Source organism: Eurytemora carolleeae, unplaced genomic scaffold (genome assembly GCF_000591075.1).
Source record: "Eurytemora carolleeae unplaced genomic scaffold, Eaff_2.0 scaffold12, whole genome shotgun sequence".
In the NCBI taxonomy this organism is placed as follows: Eukaryota; Metazoa; Arthropoda; class Copepoda; order Calanoida; family Temoridae; genus Eurytemora; species Eurytemora carolleeae.
The window spans coordinates 180,311-195,881 of record NW_019396142.1 but is presented as its reverse complement, the minus strand read 5'-3'; the positions used below and the strand labels follow the sequence as shown (position 1 = coordinate 195,881).

Genomic DNA, 15,571 nt, shown 5'->3' with positions numbered 1-15,571 from the left:
GAGTTATATTTAAGGGACTGTATGTAGTAGACATGGTGAGATATATTAAAGGGACTGTATGTAGTAGACATGGTGAGTTATATTTAAGGGACTGTATGTAGTAGACATGGTGATATATATTAAAGGGGCTGTATGCAGTAGACATAATATTACAAATTTTAGATTTTCAGATAAAGGTATTATCATGTTTTTGAAACTTCTGTATGTTCTTGTACAGTGAGACCCCTACAACTGTGGAATAGAAAGATGACATTAGAGCAATACAATACACATTTATACTTTATACTCCTAGCCACTAAATTGTAACTAAAGTATACTGATATAAAAAGTGGAATCCTAAAAAATGAATTATCCTGACATAAAAAAAATAATGAAATAAAATGTCAGAAAACAATGCAATGTTTGGAAAATCCACTTGTTAATTATATCTATCTACCGAATCCATGTCATGTCATGTCGAAGAAATTTTTTAATTTTGAAATTTTTTCTGTAAGTTCGATTTAACGTACGAAATGATTTTTTCTTGTGAAAAATGATTTGTTAAATAAGATAAAAAATATTTAAAATAAATTTGAAATTTATAAATATTTATTTAGGAACTCTCCCGAGACAAATTTCCTCAGTGCTAGATACAACTCTAGAGGTAAATTTAATTGTAGGGATTTTAAATACTGGTCACCCACAAAAAGAATGACATTTCTTAACGATTGAAAGCTTTTTGAATAAAATTAAATGGCTGCATTAAGCTTTCTGCTTTGAGAGTTTAGTGTTGAAATGATTTTGCAAAAAATCTTCTTGTGAATGATTGCCCAGAAATTCTCGAGAAATTCCCCGGAATTGGTCCCTAATTATAGAGATTTTTTGGGTTTTATAGTTTTGAGACTTAGTTTCGAGAAATTCCTGAGTATTACTCCTGAACTTTTTTCAAGAAATCAATGAGAATTTCTCTCGAATATTTCTCTGGAAGTTCCTTAGAAATTCTCAGAACTTGGTCAACAATTTTACGAATTTTTATGGATCTTATTAAAAGTCTCATGAAATTCAAAGAACTTGGTCACTAATTTTACGAATTTTTAGGGAACTGAATAAGAGACATAGTCTTGAGAAATTCTGAGGAAAATTTCTCCGAAAAATGTCAAGAAATTCTCAGGACTTGGTCACTAGTTTTACAGATTTTTTAGGGAACTGAATAAGAGACGTAGTCTCAAGAAATTCTTGAGAAATTCAAAGGAATTTTCCCCCTGAAATTCCTGAGAATTTCTCAGGAATATTTACCCGGAAATCTTCCGGACTTAATTGCAAATTTTACAGAATTTTCAAGTTCAGTTTTTCTCCAATTGGGGTCTCTGAGGTTCCCTTCTATTGTACACTGGCCTAAATAAATCTATTTTTCTTTGCATTCTTATTTATGAAAAATGATAATTAACTTTGGAACCATCTTTAAAAAAAAAATTTGGAAAAATTATTGAATTTTTTCATTTGTTCTTGACAGTTCAGTTGTCTGAAAATACTAAATACAAGACAACTTCAGTATATGAAAAACAACTATAACATTCTGATTAACAAGTTGGTTATACTTCTGAAAAGTTGGAGTGGCAATATAGATAGTTGTTAAGATGTTCACTACTATTGCGTCTAAGTCCTGATTAGTGAATTTACTCAGGAATTTGCTGTGAATAACTCAAAATATTTCTGAGGAATTCTCGGGAAAATCTTGGGAATAGTTCCCAGGAAATTCCAAGGAATTGGTTCTGAAACCTGTTTCTGAAAATTACCAAGAATTTCTCTAAATTTTCTCCTGTTATTCTCCAGAGAAATTCCCTGAAATTGGTTATGAGAAATTGCTCGGAAAGGGTTATGAAAAATTCCTCGGAATGAGTTACAAGAAATTCCTCGGAATGGGTTACAAGAAATACCTTGGAATGGGTTACAAGAAATTCCTCGGAATGGGTTACAAAAAATTCCTAGAAATGGGTTACAAGAAACTCCTCAGAATTGGTTCTGATATATTCCCGTGAAATAATCACAAGAAAATATCCAGCCTCGGCCAAACCACTGCCACTCTACAGCGTTGATCCCAGGAATGTCTCACTAAAGAATCTTTCCCAAAAAAATTCTCGAGAAAATCTTCAATCTTTGTCAACATTTTCTCCGGATTTTCCCGTGAAAGATTTCTGGGAATTTCCTCGGATTTCTGGGATGGATTTCCGCGGATTTTCCGCAAAATTTTTTTTTCTTCACAATTCCAATAATCCAATAAATCACCTTGAAGATAGANGCACAATCCAAAACAAAGAAAAGGCCCGATATCGATTATTTTTATACCCATTGTCATTTTTAAAGGGATGTTTCACGTTTATCTGAAACACATTAACATACATGCATATTTTATATTTAGCATCTGTCTATTTTCTGTCTGATTTAAAGAGACATATTTTCCGCTAATTCATGAATATCTGGAGATCTCCGATACAAAGCTTGGGGTCTCAAATGAAAAGCTTAGGATATCCGATACAAAGCTTAGGGTCTCCAAAAAAAAACAAGGGGTCTCAAAGAAAATCAAGGAGTCTCCAAGAAAATCAAGGAGTCTCCAAGAAATTCAAGGAGTTTCCAAGAAAATCAAGGAGTCTCCAAGAAAATCAAGGAGTCTCCAAGAAAATCAGGAGTCTACAAGAAATTCAAGAAGTCTTCAAGAAAATCAAGGAGTCTCCAAGAAAACAAGGAGTCTCCAAGAAAATCAAGGAGTCTCCAAGAAAATCAGGAGTCTCCAAGAAATTCAAGGAGTCTCCAAGAAAATCAAGGAGTCTCCAAGAAAATCTAGGAGTCTCCAAGAAAATCAAGGGGTCTCCAAATACTCTAATGGTGATGTTTTCATTGATCCACTCTTCTTCTGGTAGTGTTTCTGCAGATTACTGCAGTACGCACCGAAAGCTTAGTTGAGGGTTATTTTAGCTGATTTACGAGTAGATATTTATAGTTATGCTTTAATCAAAGGAGTCTAGCCAGGTTTTTGCTGATTAAAAATAATGGAAAATTCTGGCTCTCCGAAAAACACTTGAGGGTAAAAATAGACTTTTTAGTTTTAGATTTTTCAATTTAATATAATTTGTCCAATTTTTTTTACATTTAATAAGCGTTCAACCCCATTTTTAAAGGCACACAAGGTACCCTTAAGATTACGTAAATAGTCCCTTTAAATGATTATTTTTTTTAGGATTCCCAGGATAGTGTATTCTATGATGTTGGCCGAAGCGGAAATCTCAATATTCCCACTACTACAGGTAACCCTTGTTTCATGGACTCACTGAAATAAAGAAACGTTTCTTTTTTTTGCATTACTAGAAAAAAACTGAGCTAATTATCCCAAAAATATGTTTCAACATTTAATTAGGTCCCGTTCTTTCTCAAAATAGGTGTAGTTTGAAATGTTTTTGAGTGTTCAATATTTTGTCCAAAATGGATGATTTTAATTATTTTCAAATTTTGACAAATTTTAACATGTGACACAAATATGTTATCATCCATTTTTAAAGGGCTTTTCAAATATATAATTTTTAGCCGTCTAGCTTAATCATTAAAAAAAGGTACAAACCATTTCTGATTTTTTTTGAAACACCGACCCGCTGTTTGACTGTCCTCAACCCTACAAACAAATTTTATTTGCAAAATTTGTTCACAACTATGAAGTTGAAAAAGTAAAGAAGCTTTTGCGTTTTTATGTTAGCCGTTTTTAATTATTCAGAAAAAAAGCACAGGAAGGACAAAAAAATGGTGTTTTAAAACTAAAATCCAAAAAGCTTAAAAGATGAAGTGCAGATGAATTGTAATGGATGAATGAGGAATAAAGCCAAAAACTTGGCAAAGTCTTCAACACTTCATCTTCAGACACACACATTCAGCTACACTCAATCCATATTTTCTAATACCTTTATTTTTGCAAAATAATGGCGTATACCGGACCATTGACTTAGATTAGTCTTAGATTAGTTGATCCAACATAATTCCAAGTTGAAATTATCAAAGGTCTACAATTTTGGGTTGCAAAGTTACAGGGATTTATAGGAAAATAAAATTCAAAGTTTGTGGCAATTTTCATCCATATTTGCATCCATATTTGCATCCATATTTGCATCCATATTTGCATCCATATTTTCATCCATATTTTCATCCATATTTTCATCCATATTTGCATCCATATTTTCATCCATATTTTCATCCATATTTGCATCCATATTTTCATCCATATTTGCATCCATATTTTCATCCATATTTGCATCCATATTTTCATCCATATTTGCATCCATATTTGCATCCATATTTGCAAAATACATTTAAGGTCGAACTTTCTATTGATTTATAGAGTTTTTAAACGTCACTAACGTCTTATCGTGTGTGGGTAGCCATTTTTTTTTACATATTTGTTAGTACAAGTACTTGTTTACTTTGCCATACAGAAGTAGAGATTCAGTCAAGTTTTAAAGTGGAGTTGAATTCTGAAATTGGCCTGCCATAACGCCAAAACATTTGATGTTTGACCCACTTTTGAAGTACAGAGTTTCTCTTATATTTTATTCTTATATTTTATTTAGCTGCAAGTATGTTGAGAAAAGGAAGAAGGAGTAGGGCAGGGTCTTTATCTTCCCCATCACATGAACTACCACCTAGATTAGGCATATCAGGTATCTTCCCAACACATGAACTACCACCTAGATTAGGCATATCAGGTATCTTCCCAACACNGTACGCCCTGGAGTGAACCCTGGGTTGTCTCTTGATTTAATTTATATCTGCACTTCAGGTTTGTACACAGATTATATGGATCGGCGGAACCACTCAAGCGGCGGAGGCAGTGTTTCTCCAACATCTCCCATCCCAACTCCGCCTCCGCCTGTTCATGTCTCCACCCTGGGCAGATGGGGATTCCCAACCAATGGAATCTCGAACGGGCATCCGCCCTTTTCCAACTCTCCGCCAATGCATATTGAAACATCTCGAGAGCTCACCAGGTAATAACATTTTTTAACAAATGAACCTTAGGATAAATTTTTGTAATTCAAAAAATAATCTGCGGCCGTGCGTTTATTAAAATCTCATGTATTTTCACAGTAAAAAAAATACGTTTGTCCTAATTCATACGACATAAAATGACCAAATAATCCATACTCTTTTAAAAGGGGTCATTTTAAGGGATTGAGTCTTTGCCACAAACTCTAATCCCTAAATATATTTATAACTAAATGGTGCAGACCTTAGATATTTCAAATTATAAATTCTGGGACAAAATTTAATGAATTTGAGCTGTTTTGCTGAACTTATTACTGTCGGTTCAAATTTTAACCACTGATTAAAGATTTAAGACTAGAGAAGGATTTAATTCGGTGATTTAAATTTGAAATTTAAATTCAAATTCCTTAAATTCGGTTCCTGTTAGATCAAATAAACTAAGTTTGAAATATAACAAGCTTACACCATCATGTTGCAAAGATAAAGGGATTATAAAATTCAGGGTTGTGACAAAGACTTATTTCCTTTTTAGAGAATTTCTTAAAAAGAGGTTTACAAATACGATTTTATTTTCAATTAATCAACGACTTTGTTTTTAAGCCTTGCATAAGAAATATTCAAAAAGTATGTTTTTTTTTGTGTGTGTGTGTCGTGATGTAAATTCAAGATGAGAATTTTAATGACATTTTGTAAAATTTCTACTGTTACTAAGTTTCCTTTAAATCTAACAATTCTAATTATTCTTTCTTGAATTAGATAAATGAAGGGAAACAGAAACATCTTGGATTGATTTTTCTTTCAGTTTTTTTCTTTCACATTAGTAATTTTTGTTTAAAGGCATGTTACAGTCTGATTCACAACGGTACCTCCTGATATCTAAATATCTGATCAAGAATGAATAAGATATTCATGAGTGTTAATTTGGCTTGGCCCTCTCTATACATCCATGACATCACAACTACAATTCTTTTTTAAGGAAATGTTAATTGCATAGAGAATAGAATATATAGAGAGGAATTTACTAGAAAAAAGTGTAAAACGGCCATTTTGTTGTACTGTTTCCATACTGCAGGTGTACTTCACATATTTATGCTATTTAACCTGTTGGGCCCTGGAATATCATTTTATAGAAAATCTAAAATTATTGTTAAAAGAAAACCAAATTATGGAATAGGCTGGTTTCATAATTGACCAATGATCATTTCACATAGACTCTATGCCTTTCACTTTACAAACGATGATTTTCCGTTATAACTATAAATCAAATGATGTTTTTATTCACCTAATTCATTATGAAGTTTATTAAACAGTTTAAAAGATTCAAAATTGAAATGGATAGTCTAGGGAACAAACTGTATTAATGTACTCTACTGCATATAATTAGAGAACATTTACATGATTTGTACACTTTGAACTCCCTTTCAGGCTGAAAGGGACTGAAAAAATTCATACCGAGAGATTCTTTTAATTCCTCTCTATATTCTATTCTCTATGGTTAATTGTTTACAACAAATTTTAAAAAACATTTTTTTTTGTATTTCATATGATCGTCAATAATAGTTAATAGTTAAAAAGATAGTTAAAGTAATGGCCAATTAAATTCCTTGTGTCTAGAATCTAAGAATAAATAGATAAACTGAAAGAAAAAAATTGTATTGAGAGCTAGTCCTATCCTCTCTTTTTACATCCATAAAAGCTGGACCAATAATTAGAATTTCAACTTCTGTTTTTTTTTAATATATATGATTCTTCTTTTCTTTTTTAAATGGATAAGGATCTTCTTTTCTTTTTAAATGGATATGGATATTTTTCTCATTTATAAATGGATATTGATCTTCTTTTTTTTAAATAGGTATGAATCTTCTTTTGTTTTCCTTATTCATTCCGTATCAATCACACACGATTGGTAAAACTGAAATTTTCTCTTGACTAATTCTGATGACATTTGATAAACTTAGAATTGAAAATCGTTTAGGCGGATTAATGAACTGGGTTCCAACCATGATCTTGATGTTCCTGATTCTATGGGTCATCTTCACCTGGATAATTTTAACCGTAGGCTTCCACAACCCTACACCCAGACCTACCATCACCCTGCTAGGTAATCTCACCCTACACCCAGACCTACCATCACCCTGCTAGGTAATCTCATCCTACACCCAGACCTACCATCACCCTGTTAGGTAATCTCACCCTACAGCCAGACCTACCATCACCCTGTTATATAATCTTGCATTACACCCTGTTATGTAATCGCAAAGGGCAAAACTTTTGTAGCGTTAACCGTTGACTTAACCGCTCAGACAGTGCCATCGACGGTGCAATCTTTCACATTGGACATCTCTTCATTTCGAAGGGGTATAGCTCTTTTTCGTGTGGAGAACTCGGATGGACAGTTTTTTCTCCATTGAAGGCACTAAATCACTAAATTCAAAAGTTAACCCTTTAATAAGTTAAATACCCGAAGATTAGTGTTTTACCACGCAAAAGTTGTGTCCTCCGATGCGCTTTTTTCGATTCGTTAGAGCATGGTTCGTTAACGATCCATTTCTTTTGTTCTTTTTTTCACTCATTCATTAAAAAAATAAAGTCCTATGTCTGCTGAATAATTGTTTTTTGTTCTTCTATTTCGGTCGTTTTTTAACTGAACGTTCGTTAAAGGAACTGTAAGCAGAATTTCCAGCGACTCTCAATGGAAAGATTGTATGCCTGATTTATAACGGTAACCTTGAAACCTTTAACTGCTCTAGGTTGTAGGAATTTATCTTGATAATCACAGAAGCGCTTTTAATTGTTGAACACTTTGTTTGGAAGCTGTTGGCATAAATAAAAGTTAATATTTTCTTCCGACTTATTGGAAGAAACCACTTTTAATTTAAAATATTAGGTAATGGTAAGGGTGACAAGTAACGCATTATCTGTGTTGTGTTCACAATTTACGAAGCGTAAACAAAGTGGTTTTGAAGAGGGCTCTTTTTTCTCGATAAACAGTCACAGGTTTAAATGGTACTGTTGTAAATCGGGCATTGCTCTCGTTGCATGGAGGGTCACTTGAAATTACGCCTACAAGTACAGTTCCTTGAAGAAAATTCGTTTCTTCATTAAACTCGTTCATTCAGCAAATCATTTGTTCAGTAAAAGGGAAGATCAGGTGAACGGCACATTTTTCTCTTTTTGATATATTTCGTTTCTTATCGAAAACGATCCCCATCTAAATCCTCAGATAACAAATATTGTCTAAACATCGATACCATTGTGTTATTTCTTTTTCTATTTTTAGGATGGGATCTGAGAGTATTGGAATTAGATCTGGAATTTCAAAGCCATACAAACACTAGAGACCCAGCTTTGTGTATAAACTGTAAACAAAAAGTCTATATTTTTCAGAAATTTCTTGAGGGGGGGGGCTTGGTGTGATAAAGAAAAATGACAAATGAAATTTCGACAAGAACGATTTTTCCAAGNGGGGGTATAAACTCTGAATCTATACTGGTATCTTTTTTTTCTTAGTTATAAATAACTCATATTTTAGGGATATCCAACAAATACTTAGTTATAAATAACTCATATGTTTAGAAATTTTTGAAGAGAAATATCTCAAAATTTGTTTTAAACATAATTCAATCCTTTCATCTTCCAATTCAATGAAGTAATATCTTCTTGGGAAATAATACAATATTTCTGAAAAATATATACGATTGAAGCTGAAAATGTTTCCAGTTTCTTAAATTTGCCAAAACTCCAAAAGAAAAACAACTTCCGTAAAAAAAGTATTTTGAATCACTGCTCAACTGTATATATTATAATACTAATCTTGGATAATATCAAATTTTCCATCGTATCTATTTTTGATTCTCTAAACTATTTCTTAATATCTCTGCTACCCTGACTCTTTTACAACGCATTAATACCAAAAAAATAACGTTTATTTTAAATGCGATCATATGTTTCTGTAATTCAGATGCATGTATAATTCTATACAACTTGATCTCAATAATTATCTAACTAAAACCGGCCTAAAAAATTACAAAAAAAAAACATTTTTTTTATCTTGTAAAAAATCCAACAATTTTTTCTCATCAGAAAAATTAAAACAAAACACTGCACATTGTATATTTGCATTAAGCAAGTTATATTTTACTTAAAGGGAGAGTTCCCGAAAAATTAAAGGGGGATTAGGTTAGGAGTATAAAAAAATCAATTTATTTTCAAGCAAATCATTTAGATATTAGTCATCGATTATTTTTCGATGCATTCGTATATAGTTGATATTTCATAATATTTGTTATTTGTTTCATATACAATGCACTTAAAACGACTTTTTTCCGCTAGAGTCTCTGCCACGTGGATTCATTCAAAGCATCGAGAGCAGAGACATCTGACGGCCAACTATGTCGGCGTTTTATTGCATACAAAACGAATAAAAAAATATTATGAAATATTAACTATATTAAAATGCGTCGAAAAATAATCAATGACTATAGGTTGTCATATTTGAATGATTGGTTTGAAATTAAATAAATTTTTTACGATACGAGTCGTATATTGTAACTTTCTGAATTTGTATGGACGCTACGGTCTTCAGTTTAAGTCGTTTTTTTTTTACAATTTTCCCCTTATTGACGCAATGAATAGAAGTAAGATTAGTAGCGATCAAAAGCGATTATGTTTCGCTGTAAGCCTATACCCCTTTCATTTTTCGCGAACACTCCCTTTAACATGCAGGGTTAGCCATTAAGAACCTGACTTTAAGAAACAAAATTTATTTAAGCTTTATTCCGCTTTATGGTTTCTTGGAAGTATAAACTAATTTCTTTCTTTCCCAAATAATTTGATAAAATATGATTTAACGGCAAAATTTTAGGCATTGCACCAATTATTCAATCATTCAAACTATATGTCGTCATTTAAGCCTCTTTGTTGGTAACCCTGTATGCATTCTTAAAATAATTTTGTATGTATAAATGTAAATGTGTATCTAAAGAAATAGTTGATAACCGCCAACAAAATTAATTCACCATGAATTCCAAAAAGTAGATGATGTGCAAAAAGTGTATTACAGGTTTTGAAATGAGCCAACTTTATTACATTAAAACATAAATCTGGCAAACTTGGTGTAAATATTTCTTGATTATGTACATCAAGCGTAAAAACAGTTTTTACCAAGAGACGATTCATTCTCACATTAGTTCTGTTTAGTTGGGTTTGTAACCAACTATACTTTTCAGTAATTCTATCCCCCAAGAAAGTCGAAAAGAACATTTTAAAAAATTCTATAAACAATTATTTACGAATTTCTTTCAAGTTTTCCAGTTTTGATTAAAGCCATATAAATATACCTGGTGCTTTTTGGCATATGTTTTTCAACCCAACATCATTTTACCGTTTATGATATTCAGAACTTTGCCAATTTGTTAACTCAATGATGAACTTGTTATTCAAACAAACTTTTGCTTACAGTCCCTTTAATTCAAATGTAAATTAAATATTGTTCTGTACAGTTCTCGTACATAAGTTACTGTACACATATGTATAATTGATGTGTTATTTCTCGTGCGATCATGAACATAAATATATCGTACATTTTGTGCATTCTTTGCTGTTATATATTATTATTCTAAAGACTTGAAATTGCTCATGTATACATTGAACATGTTTCAATATTTAGATAATATTTCGTACAAACAGTGAAGAATTGATATTGCAAGTGCCTTTTGTATTTTTACTAATAATAAATCTGTTTAATTTTTTCTAAGTTTTATTTAAGATATATAGAGATAAACTTTAAACTTTTTTTTATAAATGGCTTTAAATACTATTAACATTTTATAATTTTCTATTTCATCCTTCTCTTCCAATCATTCCCCAAGTGGGATTTCAATTTCCATAGTCAAACTAGATCCACCATGCACATTGCACAAATCAGATTGTAGGATATAAAAAATATCACAAGACTTGTATGAAATTTATCGATTTAATTTTAAAAGTGACTCTTCACTTAACCCTATAATGACTTGGGGGGTATAAACTCTGAATCTATACTGGTATCTTTTTTTTAATTCATCCGACTATATCAGAGTCAGACTATGGTTCGTTGGAATCTATGTAAGAAAGTCCCGGGAAAAAAGTTTCTGGAAAAAAATATGGAAATAAAAACTTCGGAAAAAAGTCCAATTTTTCTCAAGTCCTTCCAAAAAAATGTCACTGGAAATAAAGTCCTGTATTTTGGACTCCTGGGACTCCTTGGGAAAATAGTATTGGGGCTGTCAATGTCTCAGGAAATAAGATCACAGGAAATACAGTCCTGAGGAAAATATATCCGAAGAAAAAAAAACAAGAAAAAAGTCCTAAATCTTGTGAAAATGAGTTTAAGTATAAGACGTTCTCATAAGAAAGACTTTTTTTACGCATCTGTACTTTGAATAAAGTCATCCGGGTGTTATTTAATATCATTTGCTCCTTTTTGCATGGTTGTATACATCCTTTGTTCTTATGCGTTTTCTACTAGAATAGGACTTTTTTTCCGGGGACGTTTTTGTATAAAATCATATTGGAGGCAGAAAAAAAGTCCTAAAAAATAAAGTCTCGTATAATGATAGGACTTTATATCCGGAGACTTTTTATTAAAAGGACTTTTTTCACAGAACTTTTTCAGTGCGAAATATAAGGACTTTTTCCGGAAACACTTTTTCAAAAAACTTTTTTTGGCCGTTACCGGTTCGTTGTGAATGGCACATACCACTAGTTAAGGATCACAAAAAAATAAGTCTACAGTTCCTTTAAACTTGGTTTATAGTTCTATGTTACAAGTTCCACCCAGGACGGTTTTATAGTTTAGTAGAGTCCTTAAGATAAATTATTTGTTGTTGTGTTTGATTTATAATCCTAATCTGATTCATAGACCAGAAATAAATGACTGAAAGATATCTGGAATGGAAAATGGTTTCAAAGGAATTACTATTTTTAAATAAAAAAATTGAAGTGGTACGAAACATCGTGTAAAAAACGTTAATGAAACAAAACGTCGACTGATGTAGAAATTTATTTACAGAACGTCGGATATTTCAAAACGTTAAGTACTCCCAAACGTCAACTACTACAAAATGTCGATAGTTACAAAATGTCACGTTATGTTGGGTTAGGTTAGGACGACTTCTGGACCGAGTGCTGTGGTTAGGATGGGCTAGGGGCCGTGCGCTGCGGTCTCTTAAATGTTTAATGTTAATTTTAGCTGATTATTTTACGCTTTTTATTTTAAAATTTTCTTTAAACTTTGTAACTTTATTATCCTTTTCTGGCCTGGGCACTCGGCTTGAAAATAGTATAGAAATAATCAATAATAAAATAGTTATAACATGCGTCTTAAAGAGAGTGTTCGCGAAAATGAAAGGGGGTACAGGCTGATCCCTAATCTAATTTATGTTGTGTCAAAAAGGAGAAAATGGTTAAAAAATTTAAAACTTTTCAATTAGATATATCAAGTTATACATGTCAAATTTTAGAGGACATCTCTCAAATAAAATCTGAATTAACCATCCTCCAAACTACACTGAAAAATAGATAATAAGATTATAAAATTAAACTCCGTATACATAAATTCGGGTTCTCTAAGAGGAATTAATTCAATCCTTGGCCGACAAAAGATTCTTATATCTGCTTCCCTTAAAAGTGTTTATTCAACGTATAATCATTTTTTTCATCTGAATGCATCCATCAACAAAAAGTATAAAATAGATCAAACAAAAATTATATTTATTTGATCATATTGTGATTGAAATGTCATAAGGACCAAACTGTTATTTCAGTAAGTCAACCGTATCTAGATCTACGGATTAAGTTAATTCTCTTCGATTTTCCGTGGCGGTCATCATATTCATACCCTGTAGTAATTTAATATTTTCGTAATTTAAATTTTTTCTTAGTAAATAGTTTGACAGGTTCATAGACTAATCCTAATAGAATACAAGTACTTAAATAATAAAGAATTAATAAACAAAGAATGATTAATTAGTATAAAGATTAATTATGATTTAATCAGATAATAAAATAATGGTTTTATTCAGGAACACTTTTTTGCTAATTTATCTATCTATCTATCTATCTAATCTATCTATCTATCCATCCTATTTATCTATCTATCTATCTATCTAATCTATCTATCTACCCATCTAATCATCCTATAAGAATGGATGAATCCTGAAATCAGTGCCAAACATTAAACAAAAAAGTGTTGTCAACCATTAACTATAAGACCTCCCCGTCCATCCATGTAATGTCGTCTTTAACTTGAAATCCCCTCTCGGAGACACCAAATCAAATAATTTTAGCCCCATTTTCTTAGTTCTCCGTTCAATATATAAAAACGTCTTAGGACTCCCCGACGGTTTTAACCTACTTATCATTTAATAGATCGTAAGAATCTTTTCATTATCAAATTATAAAACATTGTAATAATTTATATGTTATTATCCATTTCATTTTTTAGAAAATAAAGAGTTTCTCTGCATTATCGGTTTTGATTTGTGGGTTATCCCGTTGTCTATCTGTTCATTATTGAGAATCTTGCAGCTATCCGACAACAAGTGTACTTTTACAGAAACAAGGATGAGCACAGCACACACTTGTATTTTTTATATTTAAATTAGTTTTTCTTAAAGCGTTGAAAGACTAATTTGTAAAAAGTTAAACAAATACATCCTTAGCACAGGCCTCCTTTTACTTACTTTGTATTCTGAGACGTACATGTACCACGGTGATTTAAAGGTTGCTAGATCTTACACATAAATGTAAGAGACTCAGTCCTAAAAATTGATTAATTGTTTCAAAGCAGTAGAAGGATGGATCGGGGTGTATTTCAATTTAAAAAAAAGAACTTGTTTTTGGCTTGTATTCTAAGAAGTAATAGAAAAAATTCTCAATATGGATTCAGAACCGTCTCATGTCTGTATACGAAAAGTTGCCTCTTTAGTAATTGAAAATTTAACCAGATGCATCATAAAGTCAGACCGTGTCAACCTATGTAGTTGGAACAGCTAGCCCTACCTACAAAGCTAGCTGGGCCAACTGAGTCGGCTGTATCCCTGCCAGTCTTGTTGGTGTAACGGGCGAGGCAGTACAAACCAGGGCCGTGAAGGTCGGTTCTGCTCATATTTAAATGTACGTGAGTTGAGCGTGAGTGAAATTAAATTTTTCCTACCTTTTCTTGTAAATATAATAGCTTAGGTTTGTTGCAGTGAAAACATGGACCATAAATGATTTCTATTCTCCAGGGAATATTAATGGTTTCCTGTCATCTATCAAACCATTTTATATCCTTTTCCTAACCATATATCTCTCCCTATCTCTCTATCTCTACCTATAATATATACAGGGTGAGTCAAAAAGTGTGATTTGCGGCGCCTAGTGCAAAATTGTACCTTTTTTGTGCAACTCTCTTGCATGGTGTTTTTTCAATGTTTTTTGAAAAATTATAATTTTTTTGGGGTACTTTAATGGCCCAAAAATCCGCGAACCTTTTTTTCTCTCAAAATCAAAAGTTCAGAAAAACAAAAATGTGTAAATAAATTGTTTCTTTCGAAATATAAAATTTTAAAAAGATTGAATTATAGAATCTCAAAAAATGTGAAAAATTGTAATTAGAAAATTCGCAATTTCCAGTTCTGGTATGATTTTTACGGAAAAATTGTTTTTCAACGGTTCTGAAGGTTTTAACTAAAACGCGTATATTTAATATTTTAGCATATACTAAGAAGAAAGGAATTAGAGAATTTAATAACTTTTCCTTAAAAATTAGACCAGAACTAAAAATTGCGAATTTTGCAAATTCTTTGTGATTCTTTAATTCAATCTTTATGAAATTTCAGATTTCGATAGAAATAATTTATCAACACATTTTTGCTTTTCTGAACTTTTAATTTTGAGAGAAAAATAGGCTCGCGGATTTTTTTTGAGCTATTTATAGAGTACCAAAAAATTAAATTTTTAAAAAAAATATTGAAAACACCATACAGGAGAGTTGCACAAAAAAGGTACAATTTTGTACCAGCGCTGCAAATCAAACTTTTTTTGACTTACCCTGTATATATACAGCCAAATTTTTGTTTTCAAATCTTTTTTGTTTGTTTATTTTCTTGTGATTTTTCACAATTTAAAAAATTATCGATATTGATGGTTATTATCGTTAGAACTGACGAAGGTTAACCAAGACCGAAACATATTTTCAATAAATGTGGAACTAACATCTACTTTTTTTACTCTACAGAGGTTTAAATATATATATATATATAAATATATAAATATATATACATATATAAATATATACATATATATATATATTACATATCAGTTGAAACACAACAATCTTCTTATAACATTATTATTACTTTTATATCTCTTTTTACACATTTATCTCTTTACCAAACGGTTTCTTATCCTTTTCCTTATCTCTTTATATCTCTCTCTAGATCTCTCTATCTATTTCTATGTATTATATAGTGTTTAAAGAAATTTAACTACTAAGGATCGCCTTGAGACGTGAAACATTATGTTCAGTATAATTGTTTTTTGA

The 15,571-nt window shown here is 31.4% G+C and overlaps 1 protein-coding gene across 1 annotated transcript; it reads left to right on the top strand.

Annotated features, from left to right (window-relative positions):
- Positions 1 to 27: 27 nt before the first annotated feature.
- On the top strand, positions 28 to 8,383 carry LOC111696241 (uncharacterized). Its single transcript, XM_023465794.1, has 7 exons — positions 28 to 35; positions 597 to 643; positions 3,215 to 3,281; positions 4,590 to 4,679; positions 4,799 to 5,006; positions 6,980 to 7,105; positions 8,285 to 8,383. Exons 4-7 carry the CDS (start codon positions 4,598 to 4,600, stop codon positions 8,340 to 8,342), a joined length of 474 nt encoding a protein of 157 aa, XP_023321562.1. The 5' UTR covers positions 28 to 35; positions 597 to 643; positions 3,215 to 3,281; positions 4,590 to 4,597; the 3' UTR covers positions 8,343 to 8,383.
- The last annotated feature ends 7,188 nt before the right edge of the window (positions 8,384 to 15,571 follow it).